The sequence below is a fragment of the Varroa jacobsoni genome, unplaced genomic scaffold (genome assembly GCF_002532875.2).
Source record: "Varroa jacobsoni isolate VJ856 unplaced genomic scaffold, vjacob_1.0 scaffold_1205, whole genome shotgun sequence".
In the NCBI taxonomy this organism is placed as follows: domain Eukaryota; kingdom Metazoa; phylum Arthropoda; class Arachnida; order Mesostigmata; family Varroidae; genus Varroa; species Varroa jacobsoni.
In genome coordinates, this window is record NW_019214107.1 from 54,501 (window position 1) to 81,331 (window position 26,831).

A 26,831-nucleotide genomic window follows, 5' to 3' on the forward strand; every position below is an offset into this window, starting at 1 on the left:
TTTCGCGAAATTAATTCGGAACATCCTCTGAGAAGCGGGTACACTTTCAAAACTAGCTTTCGATTATACATTGTTAGGATTTCTGGAAGACATCGAGCCTTAGGTAAGTTCTGCACACGTCTATGTTGGAACTTTCAGAAAATGCTTGAGTTTTCAACATTTGTTTTATGGTGGGTAGCCGTCTTTCTTCTCATTGGTCGCAGATATATCCGATGGCTGAAAACTTGTCGGGTATTGAGCGGATTGTTTGCCTCGACGACGACGTAGTCCTAAAAGCCTTAATCCATTTTTAGCAAATCCGCTTGGGGGTTTCTGTTTTCCTGTATTGTTTAATGATTCTCTTTCGTGTTCATTAGTCAGTATTGTTGAAATGAGTAATACGCAAAATTCTGATATAACACAAAGAAACAAAACGTGCCACTTGTATCATTCTGATTAAATTAACATGAGAAGCCTGATATCTAACGTAACCTGTACAACAGCTAAAACGATTATACGTTTCTTAATATCTATACTAAAAGGCGCCTCATATATATACGCAAAAATAAAATTAGCGAATTTCGACGAAAGAACACCTTCTGGTCAACCTCCTTTGTCAAAGTGTAGCACTAGGCAAAAAACTCGACATATCCTTAATATCCAACACGATGAAGACCCTAACCTCTGTCGAGTCTGGAGCTAGCCTAGCTATATATAGTACCCTCGAATGTATAAACGTGTTCCACGCCCATTTCCTCCGATGAGCAGATTAAACAAAACAGCTTTCTAAATGAATCAACTTGACGTTAACCATTCGTTTGTTCTAAGAGATATTTATTATTTTTTATATAATAATTGCGCTACGCAATAAAGCTAACTTAGGTTACTTACCAAGGAGCAACTTCAATAACGAATTATATAACCACATGTTGGTTTATGAAGTTATGAGGAATTGTTACTTCGCATATCGTAGAAGAGCTCCCCTTCTCTATCGTACTAATTACGATCATTTTCTGGGTGTATATTGGAGTACTTTTTTTTCAGTGTTTAAGCAGTTATACAACTACTAACGTTAGAAAAGAGAATTTTGGTCTTATTAAATGCGAAATTGTCAGCAGTTAATCAGTCCTGCTGCCTATTATGATACTTCCTTCTCGCCGTCGCCATCCTTCGAGATGCTGCTGACATATGTCCTCACCTCTTTTCCGGGATGTTCGTCTCTTTTATACTCGCAGTTAATACCAGATTCTACCGTCAAATTTATCTTAGGTATAGCCCGACGAACTGGGTGAGGTTATTCAGAAAACCACTTCCAGCTAGTTAGTTAATAGAGTGACTTAAGATTTCCCTAGTTTGTTTTGCTCCACTCTACCAAAACTAAACATATAATAGCAATCAGTGCTAACTGGACGTCCCCGATATTATTATCACAGGACGCCTGGCCGCACAGCGACGTAGTCGTAACGCAATAAAGAGCCGCAGTCGGGTCGAAGTCGCGTTTGGCCATTGAATACACAGAGTAGAACAAGCTGGGCGAGCGGCCTGTCTCCGGTGTGCGGTCGCCTGTTTACGGTTGGCCTGTGACGTGGTGAGGAGGCACGAGTTGCTGTGATACGGCCATCGTCATCGTCGTCGCCGTTGCTACTCGTGTCTGTGTGCTATCGTGAGTGTCGCTGTCAGCATTGACAGCGAGTTATCGGGGGTTGCGTATGCGCAGAACTGAATCACGGCAGCGGTGTTTGGGTATTTCACTTGAAAGAGGCTTTTTCATTTTAGTTTCAGCTGTTCAGCGCTTCAGATTGCCGCTACGTCAGAGTCTTCAGTGAACAGTGAGTAGTGGCTACACTGCAAAGCGCTGCGAACGGGAAGATCGGAGGGAACGATTTTTCGTTCGCTGAAGAACGTTGTTATTGGCTCGAAGAACGGTGGCCGGTGAAAGGATATCTTGACTGCATCATTCGTTTGAAATATTTTAAGCAAGCTGAGTACGGCGCAAACAAACGACCAGTTCGTTAGTTCGGTCAGATAATAATTCAGGTAACGTTTTAATATTTAATGACTATAATTATTCCATTTCACTTCATTAGAACTTGGCACGTTTGGTCCGTACTGTGTTTTTCGTTTGGTGCAATGTTCACATTTGGCTGAGCGGATTTATAGTTTTCTCTAAAACCCAGTGTTAATTTATCGTATATATTTTCACGTAATTCATGTAAATACACAAATAGAATGAAGATGAGTATATACATCTGTTGCATTAGTTAGTATGTTTTAATTGAGGTATTTGGGATGTCACCACGACTTTTTTTTGTAATAAGTGGTTACATTTTCCATTAAATAAATACTATTGCTGTTTAATATGCTTTAACTGGTCTGTGCTATCGAATATATAAGCTATTGCCCGATCTATAAAAGACGCGCGTACATCGAGCCGGCTTTCGGTAGACTGCTAATAGATGTTGGGTTTGACGAAATTAATTAATTTATTGATTTCGCTCATTAGGTCATCATAGATCGTCATTAACAATTAAGGACAATTTACATGACCTTTTTTCGTCACCATATAAAATATAATACAATAAACCCTTAATGATGATTAAAGATGTCTGGATTCATGCACTGGCTTTTTTCCTCTCAGTAAGATTTGAAGATTTTTTTTTATCTTGTTTTATTTTCTTTCTGGTAATTGTCGTTTACATACATCTCTTCGACACTTTTTCGCTGAATTTAAAAAAAGGATACACCGATATTTGCGCCACAACTTTCCAATTAACACTTACCAAAAGTCCACTAAAAAAACTATTCAAAAGTAGCTCATAGAGAACCTTGACCTCGTTGTCACGTGAATAATGAGACAAACCTTTCATGTCTACTACCTTAATGCTGAAATACCCATCTCAAGTATAGAAAGATATATTACATGTTTATTCAACTCATCGGAATCTATCGATTAGCGTCAGGATTCTCCTTACATTGAGCACCAGGCTAGGTTTTCACCGTTTGAACGGCATGACCGCTGGCGTCAAGCTATCCGGTTGTGAAGTAAAAAATTACAACAAGTTAATTGTAGAGGAGTGTTAAGTCATCCACGGCAGAACCCCCTGACTAGTTTTTTTTTGTCTGTTCTCTATTTGTTCTTGTTTACAAAAGTACGACCTGGGGCTTCCCCTTGAGAGAAAGCCGATCAAACGAAGAGAGACGTAAACAACAAATTCAAAAGACAATTCTTCTGACGTTTACCGACTCCATGATTAAAATGTAGTTTCATAATTGAAATGCCGCGGGCTTGTCTGAGATATTGCTACATTAACGATAAGCTTTGGTTGTGTTGAATTAGCCTATGGAAAACTTCAAGGAATACAGTTTATATATGTATAAAAAGTTCGCACAGTTTTGGTTTCAACAATTACTGCAATTAGTCTCTAATATTTTTGAGTAATCATCACTTTTTAAAGATGTTCTGTTATTCTCACATACTAAATATATGCAATATACTGACATATCCATGCCTAATTGTAGGACCAGACCGTTACCACTCAGATCAGATTATCTTGTATACAGCAGTAAACCAATAAATTCGAATTTCATTCTATAGGAGAATATCGCACGCATCCGTAGACATCATGGCTGAAGAAAGTGTCGCGCACATAATTGCCGACTTTCTAGGTGTTCTTGTATCAATAATTTTCATATGCCTACGGGAGTTCATCTTCCTAATAGTGCCACGACCTCGCAAAAATGTGGCCGATAAAGTGGTCCTCTTAACTGGAGCCGGTCACGGTGTGGGGCGGCTGATCGCTCATCGACTCGGTGATCTGGGAGCACGTTGTGTCCTCATTGACATCAACAAGGTGCGATAGTATCCGATAGCCTTATGCCTCGACGGAAGTGATCATAGCGAACTGCACGGCGAACTTTGATAACTATATAATAGCCGTAGTAAATAGATAGTGCTGGTTACTAACTCCCAAGACCACATTTTGGGTTTTGTCCCTTCGCCCCACTTCACTTTTCTCTATTCAATAAAGTTATTATTATTAAGGTAATTAGTGTTTAGCAATATGCGTTTAAGGGAAGATGCTGTATAATCGACTGAAAGCAAGTCTTTCTTTAAAGCTAGTTAACTATTTTGATCATTATCCTCGAAGGACACGAATGAAGCAGTCGCCGATGAGGTTCGAGCAAAAGGGCAACAGGCGTGGGCATACCAGTGTGACGTTTCCAATGAGGAACAGATTAAAGAGATACATCAACGTATTCGACGTGAGGTTTGTCTCTCTAGAAGGTACCCAGTGCACATGAAACATTTGTTAACCTGAATAGGTTTGTTTAAAAGCTTGCAAGATTGTAAGACTCGTAAGCCACTAACTTCTTATTAACTACTTTACTTACTTACCGAAGTGTCTAGATAACATGATTGAAACAAGATGATTGTGATGCACGATTGTATTTAAACTATCACTTCATTGAAGCTGCGCATATGAATCTGATATCGCACGCGTACCGAATGGCTTCCCATAGCAGTATACGAAATACTTCGGAGCCAGAAAGCTATGAGGAAAACCAGATAGGAACTCGACTAGGAACAACTGAAGTGTTACTAGCCATGTATACTGATGTAATAATAACAACAAAAAAAAAAAAAAAAAACGGGGTTTGCTTTTTATCAAGTGCATTGTCGCACGATATTAAAGTGTAAAAATACCTATGACTCTCGAATTCCTATAGTTGTACATGCACTTTCCCATGAAAGAGCTCTGTTAACTGATATAGTATGCATTGATTATATCAATTTGACACTGCCAATTTCGCTACTTTGTATTTTTCCGAATGTATTGATATTTTCGTAGCGCAAGACAATGTTTCTAAATTAATCGTCGGTCAGGTACAACATCGAACATTTAATCTGGACCGACACTGCAAAATCATACCATAGATATTACTTTCATCTACTCTTTCGCACTCATTAACTTCAGACTTATTGAGGTTCGTGCATAGGAACTTTGAGAAACTCGTACTTTGTTCAAAATGATGTGTTTCTTTAATCCATAATACTTAATACGGAGAGACAGCAACGTATGAACTACTTTTACGTCGCAAAGGAACCAGCACATTTCGGCTTATTGTTAGAACATGGCACAGAGCTGCAATTCATAATTGCTAGGTCTAATTATCGTCTCTGACTAATCCTTTAGGTGGGCCCCATTGATATACTTATCAATAACGCAGCTATCGTCAACTGTCAGGAGCTTCTCGAAATCCCATCAGCCAGTATTCGTAGGAACTTCGAGGTCAACATCCTCTCACATATGTGGGTGAGTCACTAGACAACAAAGGAACAGTTTTACAATAGAGGAAATAGACCTAATGGTGACAGTCATAAACGGGTCACACTGTCCGTCCATGAACCCCCCGACGGACTAAAGTGCTCTATGAAGGTGCCGTGAACAATTCATTCATAACGAAATCTAATTTGATTAGCAAAATACGATATTTGTTGCGAACTTGAACACATAAAGTAGATAAAAAGGAATACACATGTAATAATATACATAGAACAATAATTAATAAACAAAAAAAAAAGTATAACCTTCATCCAAGCAAAGAAAATCATGGATGGAGAGAAAAAAAAAACCGTTAAATAATTCGATGTGAGTCCTATCGATAGTTCTGTCGTGCAAACAAAAACTCAATATTCCTTATTATTTTCACGCATTACACGATAGCTAAAACGTACTTGAATACGACGGTATATAAACTGCTCGGAGTACGTGACAGCTGATACGTCAGGACGCGTTGTTCATGTGTCCAACTCACAGGCTCACAATCTTCCAGCAGACCCATACGTTGAATCAATATATTTGCAAGGCCAATAGTGTTTTCTGAACAAAGTTCTTATGTTTTGGCCAAATAGATATCACGTGATATGATTAAAACTTAATGAAATCATGAGTGTAAGCAGTGATGGAGGCGATAATCATACGTATGCTAAGTGTTAAGAAAAGCCATAGATGGGCAATAGGCCACATAAGCTGAAATGCGTGGCCTTTCACAACATGCACAGAAATCGTTATCTCCTAGATTGTAGGTGTTTGGACAATGACGTGCTCAGATTCGAAAACCACTTAGCGACGTTGCATCTGTTCGCCCGTCCGTCGATTAACGTTCAGTCAGAATTGCTCAGATCGCGTTTGGTAAAACACTGGATCTATTTCATTCACCTTGTCCTTGTGCCGATCTTTAACTTATAGAAATCGTCCGGTGGCTTAAATTGTCTGCGTTTCATACAACTGGTTAACAAATTTGTTTCTGAATTAAGGATGAAATCCACGGACGCGTGCTAAATAGGCAGGCTTCGTGCAGTTATCGTAAAGCCGCTTCGCTGCTAAGTGCCTTCAATCAGTGGCACTCCGTTCGATGCATAATGCGAAGCATGGAGTCACTACCGTGATTTACGAAATATATGCCGTAAATCGTATAGTCATATAACATCGAGCAAGCTGCGAACGCGCGGTGCGCTTGGTTCAAAAAGTGTGTGATTCCTTCGATGCAGTTCTGAAGAACTTCAGTTTTTGTTAGGTTAGGTAATTGAGGAGCTAGAATAAAGCTTTTCGCGAGTCAGTCGAAGGGTTTGTTTCTCTTTAGTATCACGCACAGCAAGGCATTGAACTGGCAAAGGTTTTTCCGAAGACAAGCGTCAACTAGAGCTGTCCAACGGAACAGAGTAAATAGTACCTGTTGTAGCTGTTCGTTCCGGAGTGAGTCGGAGCTGGCGGCTTTGGCAAAATTTTCGCACGGTGGCATACGCTGATGCGTGTCTCACTCATGTCACACGTCGGTCCACCTTATGCAACATTTGGGGGGTGGAGGAACTGCATCTCGGCCAGTGAGTATACACTAGAATTGTAGCATACGGTGTGCAGGTCGACGACACAAGCTCCACCTGTACCGCGTCTTTGAAATCTTGAAATGCCGAAAACTCGTGCCGCAGTTAATGCCCACCTTTCAGAAATAACTTAAGTGAGTGCAGAGGCTACAACGTGCCCTAAGGTTACGCAAATGTTAATTAGGCGTCGACCGAAGCAAGGCTAAATGTGACGATTCTTTAATCGTATTGCGGAGGCTGCTAAGGCCTCCTTGAACGCTGTTCTAACCTGCTACACATACAGCATCAAAAATTTTAAAGAGCCCAACGGTCACGAAGTTGAAAACCGTCCAGTCATCTGATATAAGACAGTCAACCACGTAGTGAACATTCATAGCTTAACGGGTATATGGCACTGATGTTCTCGAAAGTCCTGAACACCATCTGGTTTGGAAATGGGTTAGTTCAAATCGTAACCGATTTGTCGATTTTCAAAGCTCGAGATCGCTTACAATAAGGCGCCACTATACGGTCGGGCTGGTTGCTAGCTAAGTAGAGTTCACTAAAAAAAAAAAGCTACGTTTTATATGGCTGTCACATCAGCGGACGTTTAGTGAATAATTGAGATAAAGAAAAAGGACAATTAAGAATTATCATAAAAACAAACGATATCAGCCTATTGACTGCTTCGTTGTCCCAGTTAATTATATGAAATTTTAATTTCAGACGATCAGGGAGTTCCTGCCTGCAATGAAAGAACGAGGAGAGGGCCATATCGTTGCGATGTCCTCCATTGCAGGAGTTCTTGGAACAGCGTACCTTACAGACTATTGGTACGCATTGGTGAACCGTTCAATAAATACACTGATACGTGACGGGACCACTATACATCTCGAGTGAAATTTACATGGCTATCATTTGAAAACGGTTTCGTCTATGTTTATGGAATATTTATTACGTTCGCAATTGTGACATGCTCGGTTATTTTCTGTATCAGCATGACAGGTCACTCATCTTTCTAGTGGAGTGATAGCAATATACGAATCGATATGAATGAACAAGAACATGGGCTTCATCGAGGGAATTTGTTATACATTAAAGACGCACAACGAAATACTGCATAATTATGATGCGAACATATTTTAGCGTTTTACTTTTTCGCTAATAGCGATATCTGTCCAGTAAAATTATAGTTTTAATAAGTAGCGCTTGCGTCTCTGCAATTTGTCCATGTTCGATCAACTTAGCGCCTCGAAATTTGCCGTTCGTGGTTTAATGACAGCGTTGGAAGAAGAATTGTACGTACAGGGCTATAGTGAAAAAATTCATCTTACCACAGTATGTCCAGTTGCGATCAACACAGGTTTGTATTTATCTTTTTAGTATAGTAAGAATAAGATTTTGGTTGTAACCTATTATATTGTACACACCCTTTGCTGCAGAAGGACTGCCTACGATTATTTGAGCCGTCATATTTTTACATTTATCTTTCCTACGTACGCCCACTGTCATTAAATATAGAAAATGTTAAAGATTCTCCAGCCATTTACTTCTTGCCAAGTGTATCGTAAAATTGAGAGTAGTTTTGATTCCTGTAACTTGGCCCTGTATATTTACAGCCTACTAAGTTTTAATTGGTCAATTAGAGCCACCTAAGATAAAATATAAAACAAACAGAGGAAACGATTCGATTGTCGAAACATAATTGCATAGCGATTGCAATTGCTCTGTAGTTTTTTTTCGGAGCAAAATTAATGCTAAAATTAAAATTTTTTGGCTTTGCCCTGTTTTTTTCAGTTAATCGTAGATGGATCCTAAAGGGTATCATAGTTGACAAAACCTAACAATAAAACTGATTTTGATTTAGGAATGTTTCAGTCCCTGCTAACTCGCTTCGCATGGGCAGTTCCGATTCTCGAGCCGGACAACGTTGTTGACAAGGTAATCGAGGCCTTCCTTACCAATCGGAAGGAGATCGTTCTTCCATCTTACGTCGGTTACGTTAACAAACTCGTGAATTGGTACGTTGACAAAATGTCTGAGTACAACGTTTAATCCGCTGTTCTAACTATGTTCGTTTACAAACTCGTAGATCTAAAAATAATAATAGTAATAAGTTTTTTGGCAATACGCACATGACAAGGGCAAGCATGAGGTTGACGTAACTCGGGACACTCACACTAAGCACTGAATTTTTCATAAACCATGTGCGTATACAGTAATGTTAGGCTTTCACAATGTCTATACGACCATACCAGACTGCCGTATCTTCGTCTCTTTCTATGTTTCCGAGTTTTACGTCCATTATCGCCGTCAGGCATTTCATCAGACGGCTGAGTCCCAACACGAAACGAACTGTGTCTCTATACCCCAACGTGCCTCTAAGATTCGCAGGCAAACACGTTACCCACCAAGCCTTCCGCCTAAAATACAAAGGAAATTTCAACTCGGGTAATTCTAATTCTGTCAGAACTTAGCAGCCAATTACATGTTTGTTTTATACGTTTTCGTAATTACAAAGAAGCAGTGTAAAGGAACACAGCTAAATAGGATTGTATTAATTCTCGCCACCGCCACTCGTTTACTTTAATTAATGTCTTACCTTAAGCATTACTGCACCCAAAAAAATTAGGAAATATTTGAAAATTCTCATTAGCGTATGTGATACATCGAACTAACGGTAAAGGTAACATTATTAGAGTGGCGAAAAACGACATTCGAACATTCATTTAGGTAAAGTAAGTGGATACTGGAATTCAAAATGAAAAATCTTCGTGGTATTAGAGACTTGAAAAAACACCGTAGGTATGTGACACCATAGAAGATCGTTCAGTGCATCCTGGCACTGCTTACCCACCCCTTACCTCTCAAAAAAGGGGTCCAGTTTTGTCAATATACGTGTCCTTCGCGTCTATGAGAGGAAACCAGATGGAATTGCTATCATCTTTGCTGCAAATATTTATCTAGCCCCATGAGAGGACTATAATATCATTTTTAATATAAAGTGTTGATTCGTAGTGTGGATTATTATTATCATATTTTTATTACTCTCACGAGGATTATCTAAACACTTCCTCGTGCATGAAGTTTGAATGAGTGAAAACAGACAGCCAGAATAAGTAAACAAAAAAAAAGTGAGCCATCGATAACGTATACCCCCAATGAGACGGTAGACATTTGGAGTTCAACTGAAACGATTAACCGTGCCGTACATAAACAAACCAGAAGCTTTAAAAATTGACTGATGTGTACCTTTAATATAGTTCAGCATCCACCATCTTAAAGGCCTTATAGAAACCCATAGCCAGTGTTCGTGTTTTTGTCGGAGTCTAATTGACTAGAACACCGTAAACCTACCAGTAAATCAATTATACTATAACTTAGAAATTAACGGTGTAATAACTTACTTAGAAATCTAATCATGTACATTTTGCTTTCCTCAGTCTTTTACCTGATCGAGCCATTCTCAAGCTACAGCGATTTCTTCAGTACGAAACGGGCCCCCACAAGGAAGCGTCTTCCACCGACATGGACAAAAAGGATCTCTAAACTTACTGTTCTGCGACAACTAAATAATTTATACAGACTTTTATGGCTGAACAGATGACGCTTGTCATTAGGGTCACGCAGCGAAACGTTCAGCCACACGAGGAAACTACGATTACGAGAATATAGAATTGAAAGTTAGTGACCTTTCATCATTCGACTGCTTACAAAAGGAGGAAATATCACAGTTTTCTCCGCTTCTGTAAAACTTGCGCTATTGATATCTACACAAATGTCAAGCATAACTAACAATCTTTACGTTATATTGATATGAGCACACGTGTATCACTAATATATAACTTATATGAGTAAAAAAAAAATAAGATTACGACGACAGCCCTAGCAACAGTTGACAGAATTACTGCAAATATGGCATAATATATTTCATGGCTGACAAAGGTGGCGTACTTTATATAGAAAGATCGAGAAAACACATATTTAATTAGCTAGTATTTTTTTTTTACGCTTTCTTATATTCGAATATGTATGAAATGTTAATGCCAGTAACTCTCTCTATCTAGTCAGATCACTTTCGAATGGCCGGCCCATGTGATGAGAACAATTTAAAAGAACCGCACCATCCAACAGTCCCTATATGGGACCAGATTTATTCCGCGCAACAATATTTTATTATTTTTTCCGTGTTGCTTAATTGTCACTGCTACAGCATCATTGATAACGTACGTACAACACACTATAGTACGCGTGCGTATCATGTTAGCCTTTCGTGTCAATCGAAGTACAGTAGAGTGCATCTATAACACTGTTGCTTGGGTGGCATTTAGCTGCTACACATACCGCTTCTATGGCTGCTGTTATGACGGTATTAGTCTCAACGCCTTTTGCAACGGTCGCCGAGGACGCGTTCACGCCAGTCTCTCTCAGCGTGACCACCAGAGGGAGCAGCAAGCGCAACGAAAGGTGAAAGAGCGTAGCCCATCCTCTCTTGACCCATTCCGTTCTTATTCATCTTTATCCTTTTTTTGTTCGGTTTGAAAACGGCACGACGCATCAGTGCGCGGGTACGCCGCGCGAACAGACTACTGCTGTTTATACTGGTCCTGCTATTGTAGCTGGTAGTGAAAGTAGCTTATGGTGACGGTGGCGATCCTCATGAGGAAAGCAGCACCACTTCTGGTCAACTGCCACCTCGCTTACACTTTCAGTTGTGACCACCAACGCTCCGGTGCTGCTTGCACTCTTTTGGTTATTTTTAATCGAGCACCTAGAGGACGTTTCAGGCTTTGAGACGATGGCATGGTACTATAGCGGAAGCTAAAGTGCTAAAACTGGGTGCCTTTCAGATGTCTAACCTTCCGTGACCGCTGTACACGATCAGTACGAAGAGATGCTACGGTAGTACACTACCTCGTAGCTTGCGGTAATATGTAGACTGTACTAGGCCCAAAGCGCATTTTACTGCTGCTACTACATTTACAGCTGCTGGTCGGAGCAGAGACGTTACGTCGTCTGCTAAAGCCTATTTTTCGGCCTGTCGCGGTGCAAGTAGTGTATTAGTTAACGTGACCGAGGTGGGTATCCGCGTAAATCATACGCAGTGCACTGAACTGTCAGAGTGCGCGGTGAAGCGGCGGTTCATAACCACACAACAATCAGTTTCATGAGAAAACTCTGTCTTGAGTTCCCTGGCGACGACAGCGACGACTGCGGTAATTATGATAATGATAACGACGAGGGCAACTCCTCTCATTCTTCTATTATTGTTATTAGCTGGCGCGTCTGTGTCGGCTGAAAGGAGCGTCCTGGCGCAGCAGCTACTGGAAAACTACGAGATAGAACCACCGAATGATGGTCAAATCGATGTTGAGGTTCATGTGTACATCCGAAATTTCGAGTACAACTCCAGCGCTGATCGAAAACACAGGATGCAATTATTGCTACGACTGAAATGGGAAGACAGTCGTCTGCAGCACCAATCCCACCTAGAGACGGTGAATTTCCCTGCCGACGGCATTTGGGTGCCGGACATCTATTTTGAAAATGAAATACAGGTGACGGAGCAGCGGACATTGCAGGGATCGAACACCGCTCGGGTGAACCGTAATGGCGAAGTCTACTTCCAGCGTCGTCTTAACGTTGAGTTGTCTTGTCCTATGGACTTACATAACTATCCGTTAGATATACAACGGTGTCCACTTATTATATCGAGCTGGTCACTACCCGAAACCCGTCTTCGGCTCAAGTGGAGCAGTGTACCAATCATGCTAAACAAGCATGTACTTGAAATGGGCGATTTTCGATTAAAATCATTCGAGACACAAAACTGTTCGTCGTCCACGAGCGCCGATATCATCTCGTGCATACACATAGACTTTGTCATGGAGCGAATGGTTTTACCGTATCTCGTTCGCGTATTTATTCCGCTGTCAATGTGTGTACTGATTTCGTGCCTTTCATTCTGGATCTTCTGCTCACCAGTGCGGATTACGCTTCTGATGGTTGACCTAATGGGCGCCACATTTCTCGCCCACTTCATCACAGTCAATAGCCCAGTCACGGATTATACGAAGTATATCGATGTCTTCACAGGAACGTCCCTAGCGTTTATTGTGTTCGCTTTGATCGAGTTTGTCACCGTGCAATTCGTCTACAAGCGCGAGCTCATGAGTGAAAAGGTCCACTCAATGATGAATGATATACGCATTAATTGGATTGATTACCTTTGCCGATTTTTTGTTCCTCTGCTTTTCTTGGTGTTTGTAATCGTCTACTTCGCACTTGCCCTATTTAGTCGCGCCTGAGTTATCACTCAACGTAATGTGGATTTAAACTGCTTTGTTTGAGGTTCTACCTATCTTCTTGGCAAAATCCTAACTTCTTTTTTTATACAACCAATGTAAAAACAAATATACTACACTGCTACCATTGACGTGATTGTTACCACTATTATAATCATCATCATCATTGTTTTGCTAATTGCAGTCATGCAATTAAGAAGAAAAAGCGTTATTTCAGTGAATAGTCTCTAAACTGTGTTAATTTTTCCCGGCCGTCGCATATTACGGTAACGCATACGCCTTTAAATCATCCCTACCATGAACGGTACGACCTAACACTGAATACACAATGATGCATGTACACTCGACACCGCCAACCTGCACGCCAATCAAATCTTGCTACTTTTAGTCGTGATTGCTCTAAATAATGTTACTTAGAAGGATTACCAATAGGCAAATGTGACGAAACATGATGAAACCGCCCCCAAACCCGTTTAATCGTAACTTCGTTGCAAACCATGTGACCCAATCGGGCGATGGACAACACATCCACCGACCATGTATAATGCGACCAGTCAGATTCGGCCGTCGATATTGGTATTTTGTAAGCAAGGCTTGCGTTCAAAATGACGGAAATCGACCACGGAGTACGCCAACAACTCTGAAATGCGATTTCGACGCTAGATGTGATATTCACAATTGAAAACAAGCATCTTGCTGGCCGACTCAGCCAAACACGTATCTCAAATGTAATATGCCCATATCTCTCGCCAGGCTTAAGCTGACGGAAAACATTCATCCGTGTTTTAAATATTACCGCGCAAAAGCTAATTATCTTGATCTGCTAGAATAATATGGTGTGAGAACATGTCGCGCAATTTGCCAAAATAGAATAAGCAGTAGCATCATGTTCCGTATGAGATCAGATACGGACAGGCAATCCTGCTTTGTTTGTTGCAGAGATCGCTTTAGGCCAACTCGAAGATTCCGCCATTCTAATGAGCGCTCAAACGAAAAGGAACAACGACCTTCGCCGATTATAACAGTAACACGAATATACGCATCAACACCCTTTGTTCGAAAAATCCGAAGCTACGCCTGTAGTAACTAGAGGACAACGGTCAGCAGAACAGCTCAGATGCTTGACATTAAGAAAATAGCTAACTAACTACCAATTAAATGTTTTTGAGTCTCCTCTAATTTAAATGATTATATATATATATTTTTTATATAGCCAATAGAGGAACACACATATTTGTCCCGACTAGCTTTTAACTGGTCAATTATGAGTTTGCTATACGTTGCAGGCGCTACATTTTCTATAACGACACAGTATATATATATATATATATATATAGATACTTATGTGATGGCAGCCATGGTGTCAATCAATGGCAAATTATTAAAATAGGCACAAAAAAACGAACGAAATATTTAAAAACGTTAGTATTTTCATTAGCGACAAGAACGTTGTGCTTATAGCAGGTACATTGCGCTGAAATAATAAACCACTAGCAACATTTGGTAGAAATTTGCTTAGTGATTACTACATCTTTATAAAAGAAGCCACTATAATTTATAAGATAAAAGAAATACAAATCGTTAACATAGAACGAGTTCTTCTATTTTTAGTGTAGCGTCATACTATGGTAACGGAGGCGGACATCGGGGGTTGACTTTATACTGAAGGCTGATTATGTATCTGTTCGCTGTTATAATAGTCTCGCTGCTCGGGTTTAGAAAAATAGACGTTCATATTATGTTTCTACTTTACCTCTATTGATAAGTTAAATGTGTGTAAATTTTAGAGGCTACAAAGGAATCGAGAAAATGTCGCATAGCTTCAAACGGATGCCATGTCTAGACGCGTCCTGTTGATATTTCTAGCTCCTCTTAAACATATGTTCTGTATCTAGTTGGTAAAAAAAATCCAACAAATTACTGGATACGTAGGATTGATCTCTTGCTGTGAATGTTGTAACGTCCGAGAAAAGCAGACCGACAGATTTTTTATCGCCCATAAGCCTGGCAGTGTCTGTACGTTACAGTTCCAGATGAAGCTGAAAAAAAATAGCTGCTACTCTGGATAGATACCGTTTAAAGCTGTGTTCTTGCGACAAAATCACCAAAAGTAAACAAGTTGTTTCTAATGACGGCGCACACGAGATAACGGCTACGACCACATCGCCAGCTCGTACAGTTTTGTCAGAGAAAAACAAATCTAACATCAAACAGACCTTTTGATGTCTGAATTTGCACATTTAAGTGTTATTATTGTGTCTTTGAATAAACACAAAATTCAGTTTCAGAGTTCATCATTGGCTCATTTGTTAGAAGTATTATTGTATTGTTTCACCGTGTACGATCGCATACATTTTCTTAGGAAATGTTTTTCATGTCACACGAGCAGTCGAAATGGGGAGAGACTATTTTTAAAATATCCCAAAACAGGTAACCTTTTTTTAGCATGTTCATTTTACTATCGTTCATTTTCTTGGCTAGTTGTATTTTTCCCCAGGATTATACCACACTTTCCATCTTTAACGAGGTACAAACTAACTGACCGGTACGCAATTAGCCCCGTTTGATTAGAAATTAATGTATAGTTAAATATAAGGGAACCGAGTTATTTTAGAACAGAGTATTCGTCTTCTAAGCTGAGCCATAGCGTATGCTAGAAATGCTTGCATAATGATTCCGTTTCCTATCGCCTAGATCTTTTCGGAAGGATCTAAGAGTAGTTACACCCAAATTCGATCCCGGAACATTTCCAGTTGATACCCGAAGAGGGGACTACCGCACTATCGCCGTAGTATGAAACAGAGAATGGATCTAGTTTTCATGGAATTAAATACCAAACCCATTTACATTATTCGTATGTATTGAAAAACATCTTCATTCATTCATTTTGAGGCATGTACAAGCAATAGGCTCAAAGCAATGTTAAAGCTACTCGAAAATGTAATAACGTTCTCTCACTAAAATAATGACATGTTATATAAGGGTATCTAGTTGAGCATCCTATTTGGCTATTTTTGCGTACCACTGTATTTATAAATAGGCACTCCGTTTATGCTATCCTGGAATCTTCCAGCTTCAAAAACCTTGCCTCTACCTATTAGCATGTTAATCTCACCCTATCAGACCTTTTTTCAATCTTCAGAGCGTGCTATCTCAGTTATCAATTGCTCGATAAAGGCCCAATGAATTCGGAGCTTCCTCCCTAACTGCCCGCACAACTTCGTCCTGTTCTGTTCTGAATTCTGTTGGTGAATGTCTTGTACGTAGACCAAGCTTTACCGTCGACTTTTTCCCCCGTGTCCTTCTAACTAAAACTTCTCTACATAAGTTAGTTGTCGCGAACCGCAGAATATAAGGTATTTTAAGTGTAAATCTATCAGTTTTACCTATTCGCTGCAGCCACGTTTTTGAATAAAATATCCTTAGAATAAAAATCAAATATTCAGCGCGTAGCCTTAGAAATTGATAACCCAGGAGACACACCTAGTACAGTCACATAGTAGTACAAATGATAGCGGTATTAAATAAACAAAAGTACCGATAATGACAAGTGGATCGCTTGAACAATACATTGATCTGTCCCGAAGGGTAAATAAATTTACTTGACACGTGTCTAATTTTCTACCACGTTCTCTAAGCTCGGCTCGTATTTGGTAAGTACAATGGTACAATGGTAAGTGTAGTGACTGCTGGCGAAATCTGTCCGATACGGAAAACGTACAGGCAGACTCCAAGGCATTTGCTTCATCATTTAACTAAACAAAAACATTATATTTTGACGATTTAATTTATTATTTGTCAATTGTACGCAATCAAACCTGTTACTACCATAACCATTAAGCTTTAATATTTCACTATTTAATACCCTGATTATCAACTCTTGCACTAATAAGCACATGCCCTGAGCAGGCATCTCTTCGCACGTATTCGGCCATAAGCGAAATACTATATTATCTTCATTGCTCATCATCTCTCACCGTAGAGTAAGTGGAGTAATGATTGAGCCAGCCTATGATGGGCTTTTCCTTTGTTTGTAGTCTTATGGATACATTATGAACGACGCCAAGTTCATATGAATTTTTGCCATAATGCATTTTCGGCGTGAACATTTTTAAGTTTTGCGTAGAAAGAAAAACTCTGTATTACATTACTCGGTAGTGATATGCCACCCCATTAGAATAGCTATCAGCTTACTACGCCTTCTATCTAGCTGGTATGATCGACCACTAACTGGTAATCTTGGCACCGCTAGAATGTGTTCGCGTCTAGGGATTATCGAAGACCCGCTAAGCGCTGGAGGAAGCAACTTACTTCCGTCCGTGGCTAGCAAGACGCAGGAAGTCAGATACAAATAGCCTAGAAAGAAAGGCAGCGCTATGTCGCATTTAGAGAAGCTTGTTATGCACGTTCATGCATTGAGCACGTTCATCGCGCTTGTGTAATTGTGAATGAAGTACGCAGCGTTCATTTGAAAAGCGCTACGATAGATGACAAGCACATACAACCTAAAACCGCGTTCTACCAACTCATTGCTGTACACTCCTGTACATTGACCTTAATATGTTTATATATACAAGTATCAACCCTTCACTCGTTTCGATTTACGATGTTCCTCCATTCTAGTTTTACTATTTATGTTCCACGTCAAATTACGTAGACGTTATTATTACTATCCAAGACAGTATGATAAGAATATCAGTCTACAGCCGCAGAAGCTAAAACTAATTTCCGACTTCCATGTCGGAACCTAACAGCGGTATGGTTTAAATGACCTGTTAGTTGTCAGTTGATATTGGTGACATGAGCAGCTCTAGATAACCTTTACAACAGGTCTTGAATAAGAAATGATTTCCTCGGAGGATCGACAGCGATCTGGTCGCTGGTGTCCGTCGAAACAACAGCGATGTCTTTTTCATCAGTGTCCAGCCGGCGATATACTCGTCGCCTGTTGGGAAAATGTTCGTTGTTAACTATGTAATAACAAGATTGTCAATTATGTCCTCGATATCGACAGATGAAGATTATGTTAAAACTGAATATCTCGTATAAGTACGTAAGAACTGCAATTATGATAATGATTGCATCTGTTCTGCAGCTGACGACGACTTCAACTTACGTAGAATAGATTTTGTTCCAAGCAATTGTTTACACTCAGCCCATGTGTACCCAAGATCACTATAAAGCGTAGACTTTTTTTTTTTTTAATTTTTTATACATCGTAAAAGTGCACGTGTTTTTTTGGGATTCCATATATGAATGTACCTTAAGTCAGCGGTACTGGAACTTCTTAGGAAAGCGCAAAACTACAATTGCGTTTATAACTTGCATTTATCCATTAGTAGAGTGTATTTTTGGTAAAACGTAGAACTACGCCGAGCTTCATTTTAATAGATAAGCTACATTATCTAAAGAAATATCCAAGCTTCAAGGATAACTCACTGGTACACTTCTTTTTGGTTCCATAAAAGAGGCCTTTATTCGACTAATACGTTTCTCCCTGATACAATTTAAATATAAACCTTGTGACTAACGATGAGTCGTGAGACGGAAAGTAATTAAATTCAGGTACCACTTGCCTGTGAGGTCTGACTGGTTCATCGCCTGCCTGACATTCATGTTTTTTGCGAAGAATTCGGTTTATACTGGATACGCTCGGCAACGCTTCGCGAGGGCATACGCCGTCCTGAATAAAATATAGACATATTGACTAACCAATTTCTCAACGCGAACTTTACAGAATCACTTACAATTGGTACGTTCAACAGTTAATTTTGCTAGGTGAAGCAGCGCTCTTAATTTTGGATTAACTTTAAAAAAGCTTCGCTGTTTCTATATGTAATAGGCAAGCTATTGCAAAGATCACAAACGATTTGTCTCAATATGCAGTGATTATACTATTTGAACGATCCCAGCAGTAGTCGATTTGTGATAATCAGGGTACAGCACCTATTAAAAAACTCACTTTTAAGAGGCGCTCCCGTATTTCCCAGGCAAACAGTGAATTGTTTTCCTTCTTGTACCCGAGAATTGTTTCAATTACCAGAGGAGTCGATACACGAGGCTTGGATCCGCCTAAAAGCAGAAGCGCTTGTTCAGATTATATTATGGGAAAAAGATTAAGTAAGGAAAAGTTAAGAGTTCAAGTTCATTCTAATCATGATATATTCAATAATGTATACACCGTTAATAGACAGTTTCCTTTATAAAGGATTTTATATTGCTGAGGCGTCTGGTTCAGCCCGGGCTGGATTAGTTCGAAAATTGACATCCAACTAGTTTTATCATACTGCCATATAGCAAAAACGATAATGTGGAACCAGCAAAAAAATGAGTCATTTCCAAAAATACGTGCAAGTTTCACCAATATTTGCTTCCGATATTCCATAAAAGCTATCACGTTAATCGTCCCTAGAAGAAGCAAGCTTCCAGTTAGTCTTGAGCAGACGGGATCAAAGTCCAAAAACCACTGAGTATTCTTGCGTCGTGCAGCACGTTTGTTCGGGTTTCAATACGATAGGACCTACGAGCAAAATAGTTCTTCTTTTTTTCTTTTTAAATTTCTGTGCGCGCTTCAGCCCGGATTTTCATTAGCTTGTCCAATTAGCATTACACAACTTTTTTTGCTAAGCACGCCTAACACACCTGCTAATAAAATCAACAATATACGTAAAAATAACTGATTACCGTTTTCTATGTTAGAAGAATAGTGGGTTCAAACTACTAGGGCAGGAACCCAGTTTAAATAAGTTGATACGTTAGCTTCGCTAAGAAACGTGTCGATACGCAAACAACTTTGGCCCAAATAGAACTGATGAAGAAACCCTTTTCTTAGTCATTCAAATATTCATTATTGTCGCACAATCGCGATGAATTCTGTTCTTGAACAATCTGAGAAAAGTCAACTTTGTAGTTGACAACTTAATTACAGCAGACTCGCTTTAATTTACGTAACTTGTGAGAATGCGTATTACTACGATAGACATAGTATAATTCACAGTTATTTGCTAATGAAAAGAAGCAATTGAGCCAATTAACTATATCCATAAAAAAGTAAAGCCTCCAGTTAGGTTTTGATTACGAGCAGGCCTCAACATCGCTAGAAAATCATCTGGTTAAAGTAGTGTTGCTGGCCAAATAAATCAGTGGAAACATTTATAACGATCTAATACATATAATAGAAGCTGATATAGTTCATAGATTACGGAAGGGAAAAACAGAACGAATACGTACACAACTTACCGATGGCCCCTGGTAAGATGGAGCCGGTTTCCGCGAACTTCGATAATATCTTTGATACACATCCATGGGACACCAAGAGACGACGCGAAATATCGCACGGCCGAAATCCAAGCAAAGCCTACGGAGGAAAATCGGTAGTGAATAAAAATTAATAAATCGATTAATACGAGTGTATTTATTTGCTAGTAATTAACTACGCGATCGATAACAAACAGACAACGGGAAACTGGAGCAACGTACGATATTAGGAAATGAGAGGATGATAATAATTATTGCTAACCCTGTTGATACTATGTGCTCCTTTTTTAGGTCAAAACACGTTTATTACGTTTCTTCCATCGGCACATTGCAACTCATTACCAATACGTAGGCTTCTGGTAAATAAATTTTATTTAAATGGCTGCGTTACGATCAAGTTGCGAGTACAAACGGGATAGTATTTAGAAGAGATGACAGAAATTTCCCCTTTACAGTGGACTCAAATTGGAGGCTTGAGGTTATCGACCTTTTTTTTTTTTTTTTTTATAAAAAAGCTCTTACAAGGTTCAATGTTTATGACAATTTTTTATATTGCAGGACAGATAACCTGCACCTTTCAGAGCCTCCTTGCACAGTTTTCTGCAAAAGCTTACCAAATTAGTATCTTTGCAGGAGCTACGGCCATAGCAGGGAATCTAAATATCTAAGTTTCTCTCTAATTACAGGTGTTGGCCTTGTCGTATAATTGTAGCCAACTTCTGCTGTTTGAATGCCTTGATTTCTAGTTTTAAATAAATGTGATTTTCGAGTTCCAACATAGTAGGATTTATGCGAAGCGTCACCCATTTGCTATATGGGCCGAAAGATAGTCGCAAGATGATCCTAATTTTGTGCCGAAACATGTTTTCTCATTGATTCGTTTATTTCCCAACTAGACTATCAAACAAACAAAACTATCAAATCCCATTGTACCACAAGTTTCGTCATTTACAAACCACCGCTTGATGAGGCTAATAAAACGGGCTGGTGCAAACTTTTGGCAGAATGTATTATCAAACTTTTTTTTTTTTACTAAAATGTTGACAATTCAGAAGCACTCTACGGTACATTCTGCAGCCAAAGTTATATAAGTTCCTACGAGCCCCTCGCCATGACTGTCCTGCTCATGTAATTTCAAGTCGCTGGACTTTTTCCCATGAAATATTTTGAAGATGAAAATCTATAGGGTTATTTATTCCATATTAGTTTAGTTTCATCTATTCGTCCCCTGTAAAGAAATCCCCAAGTCTGACGTTATAATTAAAGGAACGCGACAAGCTTATAATGTGATGTTTATTTTATGCATATTCAATATATGTTTATCACAGTTTTAAATTGATACAGAAAAATCGGGTGACTCTATATATTTAGAATATCGTTTTTCTTTTTGTACATATAAAGGATTTTTTAAAGAAAGCTATCCATTGACCGTAATGCTTTCCCAAATGTGTTTCTATGTAGGTATTTAAAACTTCTCCGAATTCGGGGAACTGTATTCAGGTGAGGAAACACTGAAACTGAAAAATTAGGGTTAACACAATGTTGCCAAATTAACATCGTTATTGAGTCGGTAATGAAATACAATTCTTTATATTTGTATCTATCACATTCATACTATATTTATCTAAATGTTTAAGCGAAGCATATACACTTTGAAGAGTGTAGTTGCCACACATACTTTTAAGGTAGACCTTTTCTTAGGTAATTCTCGAGTAGGTACAGAGATGTTTGCTACTCTTAGAATGTTGCGTGTATATTCATAAGCCAGCACCTGGACCTGTTTAATTTGGCCTATTACGAGGCTTCGGGGTTCGTTTAAGCGTCGAGTCACAGCATAAGCACACGCATCTAATGTATGACGGGACCTGTTAGGTGATTTCTCTTTGCGCATTTAGTAATTCAAGTCTTATCCTATCCGGCTGGATGAGATTTCGCTAGAGCATTGCGCAAAGGGGAAATATATTAGCACGTTATGACAACTTTGATGCCTTACCATTTCGAGTATGCGGACACGTATGTGCAGTGGCAAAGGTTTCCCATTCGAGAATGCACCGCCTAGCTGATTAACACCATCATTGGCGGATGGATAGAGGTTGCCTGTATGCCGAGTTAGATGCATAAGCGATGTTAAATTTTGTTTGATAAGCCAACTTTCGGTAAACAGATTTAGAAATGGCTGCAATTTTGATTTGCTTTGACACAGTGACCTGGTCTATATTTAAATTGATAGCCATTTGAAGTAGTCTTAAAAAGTGTGTAACTGAAGGTTAATTCAAATGTCAAGTTCCTATTCAAATTTGAAAGCAACTTTTGTACGACCCCTTGATTAACTTCGATCTAAAAACAGTAAAGTCCCCAATAACGACATTTCAGCATATTGCTTAGATTCGCCGAGGCTCTTAATGGGTCTCTCGGAGCCTTTCATTCCGGGCTTTGTGGCACTTCGAACCGTCCACAGGGTTCCTTGCTGTCAGGACTCATCAAATAATCTGTGCGGTCTGTTTGTATAGAAGGAAAATACCACTCAAATGCCTTTTATGGCCTTAGATACCGGTTCGAAGTTTTTCCTTATCTCGAGAAACTATATATATATACTTGGTTTGGCGTATGTCTTGCTTTTCAAGAAATAGGTATATGAGCTGACAGGGTCATTGAATCGATTAAGCATTAACGCTTTGGAAAGGTAAAAATTAGTTTTAGGCCAGAATTTAGGCCGGAAGGAAAAGCGGTTTCAATACATTGCAGTTCTCGCAACGAGGCCGCGTTACATTGAACACTTCTCGGAAGGTACTTACATTAACTTAATGGTGCCACGCTCAAAATGTGTAATCAAATTAATGAAATTAGTTCTACTAAATTTATTTGGTAAAGAATATTCATGAGAAATATTTGAAGGACCCGGTTACGCCACTGTAGAAATTACTATGACAACACTTGACCAAGGTACATACGGCATGGTCTTTCTTCAAAAATACCTTTAAATATCCCATATCTATAAAAGCTAATAGTGTTTTGGCAATTATATACAGTAACATCCCGTTGGAAAGTTCGTGAAGATCAATTGCCTGTGCCAAGTACCTAGCTGTCGCGGCACGTGTAGCGAAATACACGGCGACTTAAAATCAAGACACCAGGGAACCTGGTTCATCACGGTGTAAGTTAAGTCAGGACAGTTTCACAGACTTCTTACTAAAACTAATAAAAATAATATTTAATGGCAGCGGTAGGTCGACTATTGCCGAGGGGTGCGCTCATATTCACAGCTAGCCCAGAAAATAATATGCATAGACTTTCATCGCGTATGCATCCTCTAAGTGTTATAATATACATAGAATGTTTACTTTATATTCGTAAAAAAAAAACCCGACATATTTCTTATTCCAGGTTTCTTTCTCTAGATTGCTTTTTCATTAGATTTGTTAGTCTCGTCACTTTCCCACATTTTCCCGCCTAAGAAAAGTGCATCATCATTTTATACTCACAACTAAAATGGTTAAAATTTTGAAGCAAGTTGCTCGGAGATAGCATCACTGTAACTAGGTCTTCTGTCGCTATGGAAAACTGGACTGAAGTTCCTGAACCACTCACCGCTATAATAATAAAATTAAAAGCTCGTTGGAGTAAGAATGGATTTCTCATATCCAATAGGTAGTTAACTCGAATCAACTAAAAACACTTACTTCTTTTCCTTTGGTACTCATATAATAAAAGTAAAACTAAAATAGCTTTAGAAATGATTAAACATTATCTCATGTCTGATCGCGTAAAAACGCCAGTACAGACTCAAGTTCAAACTCAAGGAGAAGGATTACACTCTCGCAGCGAATTTTCTTATTTAAACCAACAAAGACATATTAGTTACACACTTGTGATTGTCTGTTATATATTTGGTAACGCAATAATTTTTATTAAACTAAAACATGAGCGTAATATAGTTATGATGATATTGTACGATGATGGGTTTATACGCCGTAAACCAAATCTCGATATTCATCATGGCATTTACACCCCAAAAAAATGCTGTTCGTGGTTTCACAACGATGAAGTTGGAGGTTTTTGGCCCTATCCTATGGTAACCCGTTTCGACAGAGGATTCTCGAAAAGCGTGATACTTAAATTTTAGTTCAAGAATCAACGCCTGTTGTAGGACACGCGAGCATTCTTCCACAAATTGTGATAGAGTTTCATCGTTATTGATATAATTGTATTGAATGATATCAATGAAGCTAATACACAGACTCGAACTAGAACCTCTTGCCATTCTCCGAGCAAGTTGATTGAAAATATCAGAAATTAGTGACAAACCTGTTAGTTGATATACTAAAGCAACATGAGCTATTTTAAGCTAACTACTTGAGGCTAGATCTAAGATGTATAGTTACCATTGAAACTTCACTCGAATGGCGGAACCTTCACCATTTAAGTGAACAGGATACCGTTGCTTAAACTCGAGCTTCGCCGGATAATTGTTTCTTGAGCATGCAGTGAAGCAGCCGCACTATCACTACGCAATAGTAGCATACACTTTGAATCAGGCATTACTAGAAAGTGTATCCAATTATTTTGAAGTTCGTCAAAGAATTTTTTACGTTTTTACTAGTGGAATCAATAAAGTTACCTTCGTTCTGGCTAAGACCTTCATCAGCATCGGGCACACACTCTGGTGGTAGCGTGAAAGCTGATCCCGGAAAAACTTGTCGCAACTCCTGAAGATCCATTGTCGTTCAATGACAACGTTTTCCCGAGACCGTGTTGAGGACAAACGCGAATGTCACTAACAATCGACCAGCTCACTTGACTTCATTTACTGCTAAGGACGTTCAAGTGGGAGCGTGCCCGTTTTGAGGACTACCACTTGATCGTCGGATCAATGATCTTGTGTACGAGCCAAACCATCTGTGCCAAGAACTCTTAACAGCTCCGTGTGTGTCTTTGATCAGGGATGCGCATGACCATGTGAATACGTCACAGCAGTCGGCAAGTGGCAGTTAGGCCCGCCCTTGTGAAGATTTTACCTCAGCTGCCGCTTCATACAGTGGGATGGAGACGTCAGAATGGAGGACAGCTGCCGCGGCTGTTTTCTATTGTGGGGCCGCCTTTTTTCATTGATGAGCAACGACTGAACGTCGGTTACGTCCCTCACCCGGCCGTTAGTCCGGGGCCAACCAGCGAGCCTTGAACTCGGAAGCCACACCCATCGACCTCATGTTCACATCAGCTACATCAGCTGACATTGGGAGGTCGAGCAGCTGCACCTGTTCACTCCGGAGGCTGCATCGATAGCACGAGATTGCAGTTGAGCTCCAACGAGGGATTTTGTTGCTCCGCTGTGAGAAAGACTTGTAGCCACCGCTATCACCACCATTACACCCACAGACTGTCCTCCCTGCCTTCAGCCATCTCCGCATGATTAGTCCCGATTCAGTCTCGTTCTCTCTTCTCTCTCTATTTCGCTGATAAAAGACTTGCGTATCCTGTTGCTCTTTACCGCTGTCTGATTTTCTTAGTGTCTTCGAACCAATCCTCATAAATCCCCCACCAGGTACCTCCTACCGTTGTCCTGCACGCGGTAGACGCACAGTGAGGAACGACCTGACTGGCCGAACGAGTTACCGTGAGGATTGAGGCCAATCTGCCTAAGCAGTTCCTTGCAACATGCAATTGCCTCGTTTTGTTGGTGTCGCTTGCTAGTCATTGAGTAGACGACATGGGCCAACCACTTCATTGGATTGTAGAAATGGCTTAAGGAGGACCTCTCACCGAGGTCGACGGAAATCCCATCCAGCTGAAGCGTAGTGCGAAACTACACAGTTTGGACGAGCCTTTCAGGAAATATACAGAAGAACCGCTCGTATACATGTAATGGAAAAAGATTGGCAAAGGGGAAAATAGGGCTGAAAGAAAGGAGCAAAAATTAGAAGAAACACGTTGTGATGAAACAGCAGCTATTTGTGGCCGGACGCAAGTCTAACTGGAGGTCAATGAGGTGCTTTGGTATTACACATCCTGCTTAAGAGAAAGCAAAACACAATATTAGCACCTGTGATTTCATTAGTTTGCTTTTTTTCTTTGGATACTTAGTGCAGTATAGTATGGTATTCAATTAAATTAAGCAGCTAAGAATACGAAACACAGTGCCGTTGTAAGCTGCGATTATGATGTTCAGATAGAGAAGGGACACAGTGCTTGTTTACTAAATATGGCGTGCACACAAATATCAGTCACCTAAAGCAATGTTTAATGGCATTACGATATGAAAAAACCTTAAAATTCACTATTGAAAAAGCAATTAATATACCTTAATAAGAAACGCTGGTTTAGGCTTCATGTATTCGTCAGTGAACCATCTCTACCATTTTAGAAAAAGTATCGTATACTACTGCTGCTCCCGTAGGCAAGTTTAATCTATATAGGAGATGAAATAT

The 26,831-nt window shown here is 39.7% G+C and overlaps 3 protein-coding genes across 4 annotated transcripts; 2 read left to right on the forward strand and 1 right to left on the reverse strand.

Annotated features, from left to right (window-relative positions):
• Positions 1-1,157: 1,157 nt before the first annotated feature.
• Positions 1,158-10,713, forward strand: LOC111267644 (estradiol 17-beta-dehydrogenase 11-like). Its single transcript, XM_022846006.2, has 8 exons — positions 1,158-2,016; positions 3,575-3,830; positions 4,128-4,247; positions 5,175-5,294; positions 7,571-7,677; positions 8,092-8,207; positions 8,712-8,865; positions 10,288-10,713. The coding sequence occupies exons 2-8, from the start codon at positions 3,603-3,605 to the stop codon at positions 10,391-10,393; spliced, it is 951 nt and encodes a 316-aa protein (XP_022701741.1). The 5' UTR covers positions 1,158-2,016; positions 3,575-3,602; the 3' UTR covers positions 10,394-10,713.
• Positions 10,714-10,816: 103 nt separating this feature from the next.
• Positions 10,817-15,443, forward strand: LOC111267643 (glutamate-gated chloride channel). Its single transcript, XM_022846005.2, has one exon. The coding sequence runs from the start codon at positions 12,067-12,069 to the stop codon at positions 13,150-13,152; it is 1,086 nt and encodes a 361-aa protein (XP_022701740.1). The 5' UTR covers positions 10,817-12,066; the 3' UTR covers positions 13,153-15,443.
• A 2,723-nt stretch (positions 15,444-18,166) lies between these two features.
• Positions 18,167-25,765, reverse strand: LOC111267645 (paired box protein Pax-1). 2 transcript variants are annotated; one of them, XM_022846008.2, is made up of 5 exons: positions 25,025-25,765; positions 22,400-22,503; positions 20,389-20,506; positions 19,112-19,221; positions 18,167-18,832 (listed from the first exon to the last, which is right to left on the reverse strand). In XM_022846008.2, exons 1-5 carry the CDS (start codon positions 25,122-25,124, stop codon positions 18,632-18,634), a joined length of 633 nt encoding a protein of 210 aa, XP_022701743.2. In that variant the 5' UTR covers positions 25,125-25,765; the 3' UTR covers positions 18,167-18,631. The 2 variants fall into 2 exon arrangements, with proteins under 2 accessions (XP_022701743.2, XP_022701742.2); XM_022846007.2 differs by having other exon boundaries at positions 20,380-20,506.
• Between the last annotated feature and the right edge of the window lie 1,066 nt (positions 25,766-26,831).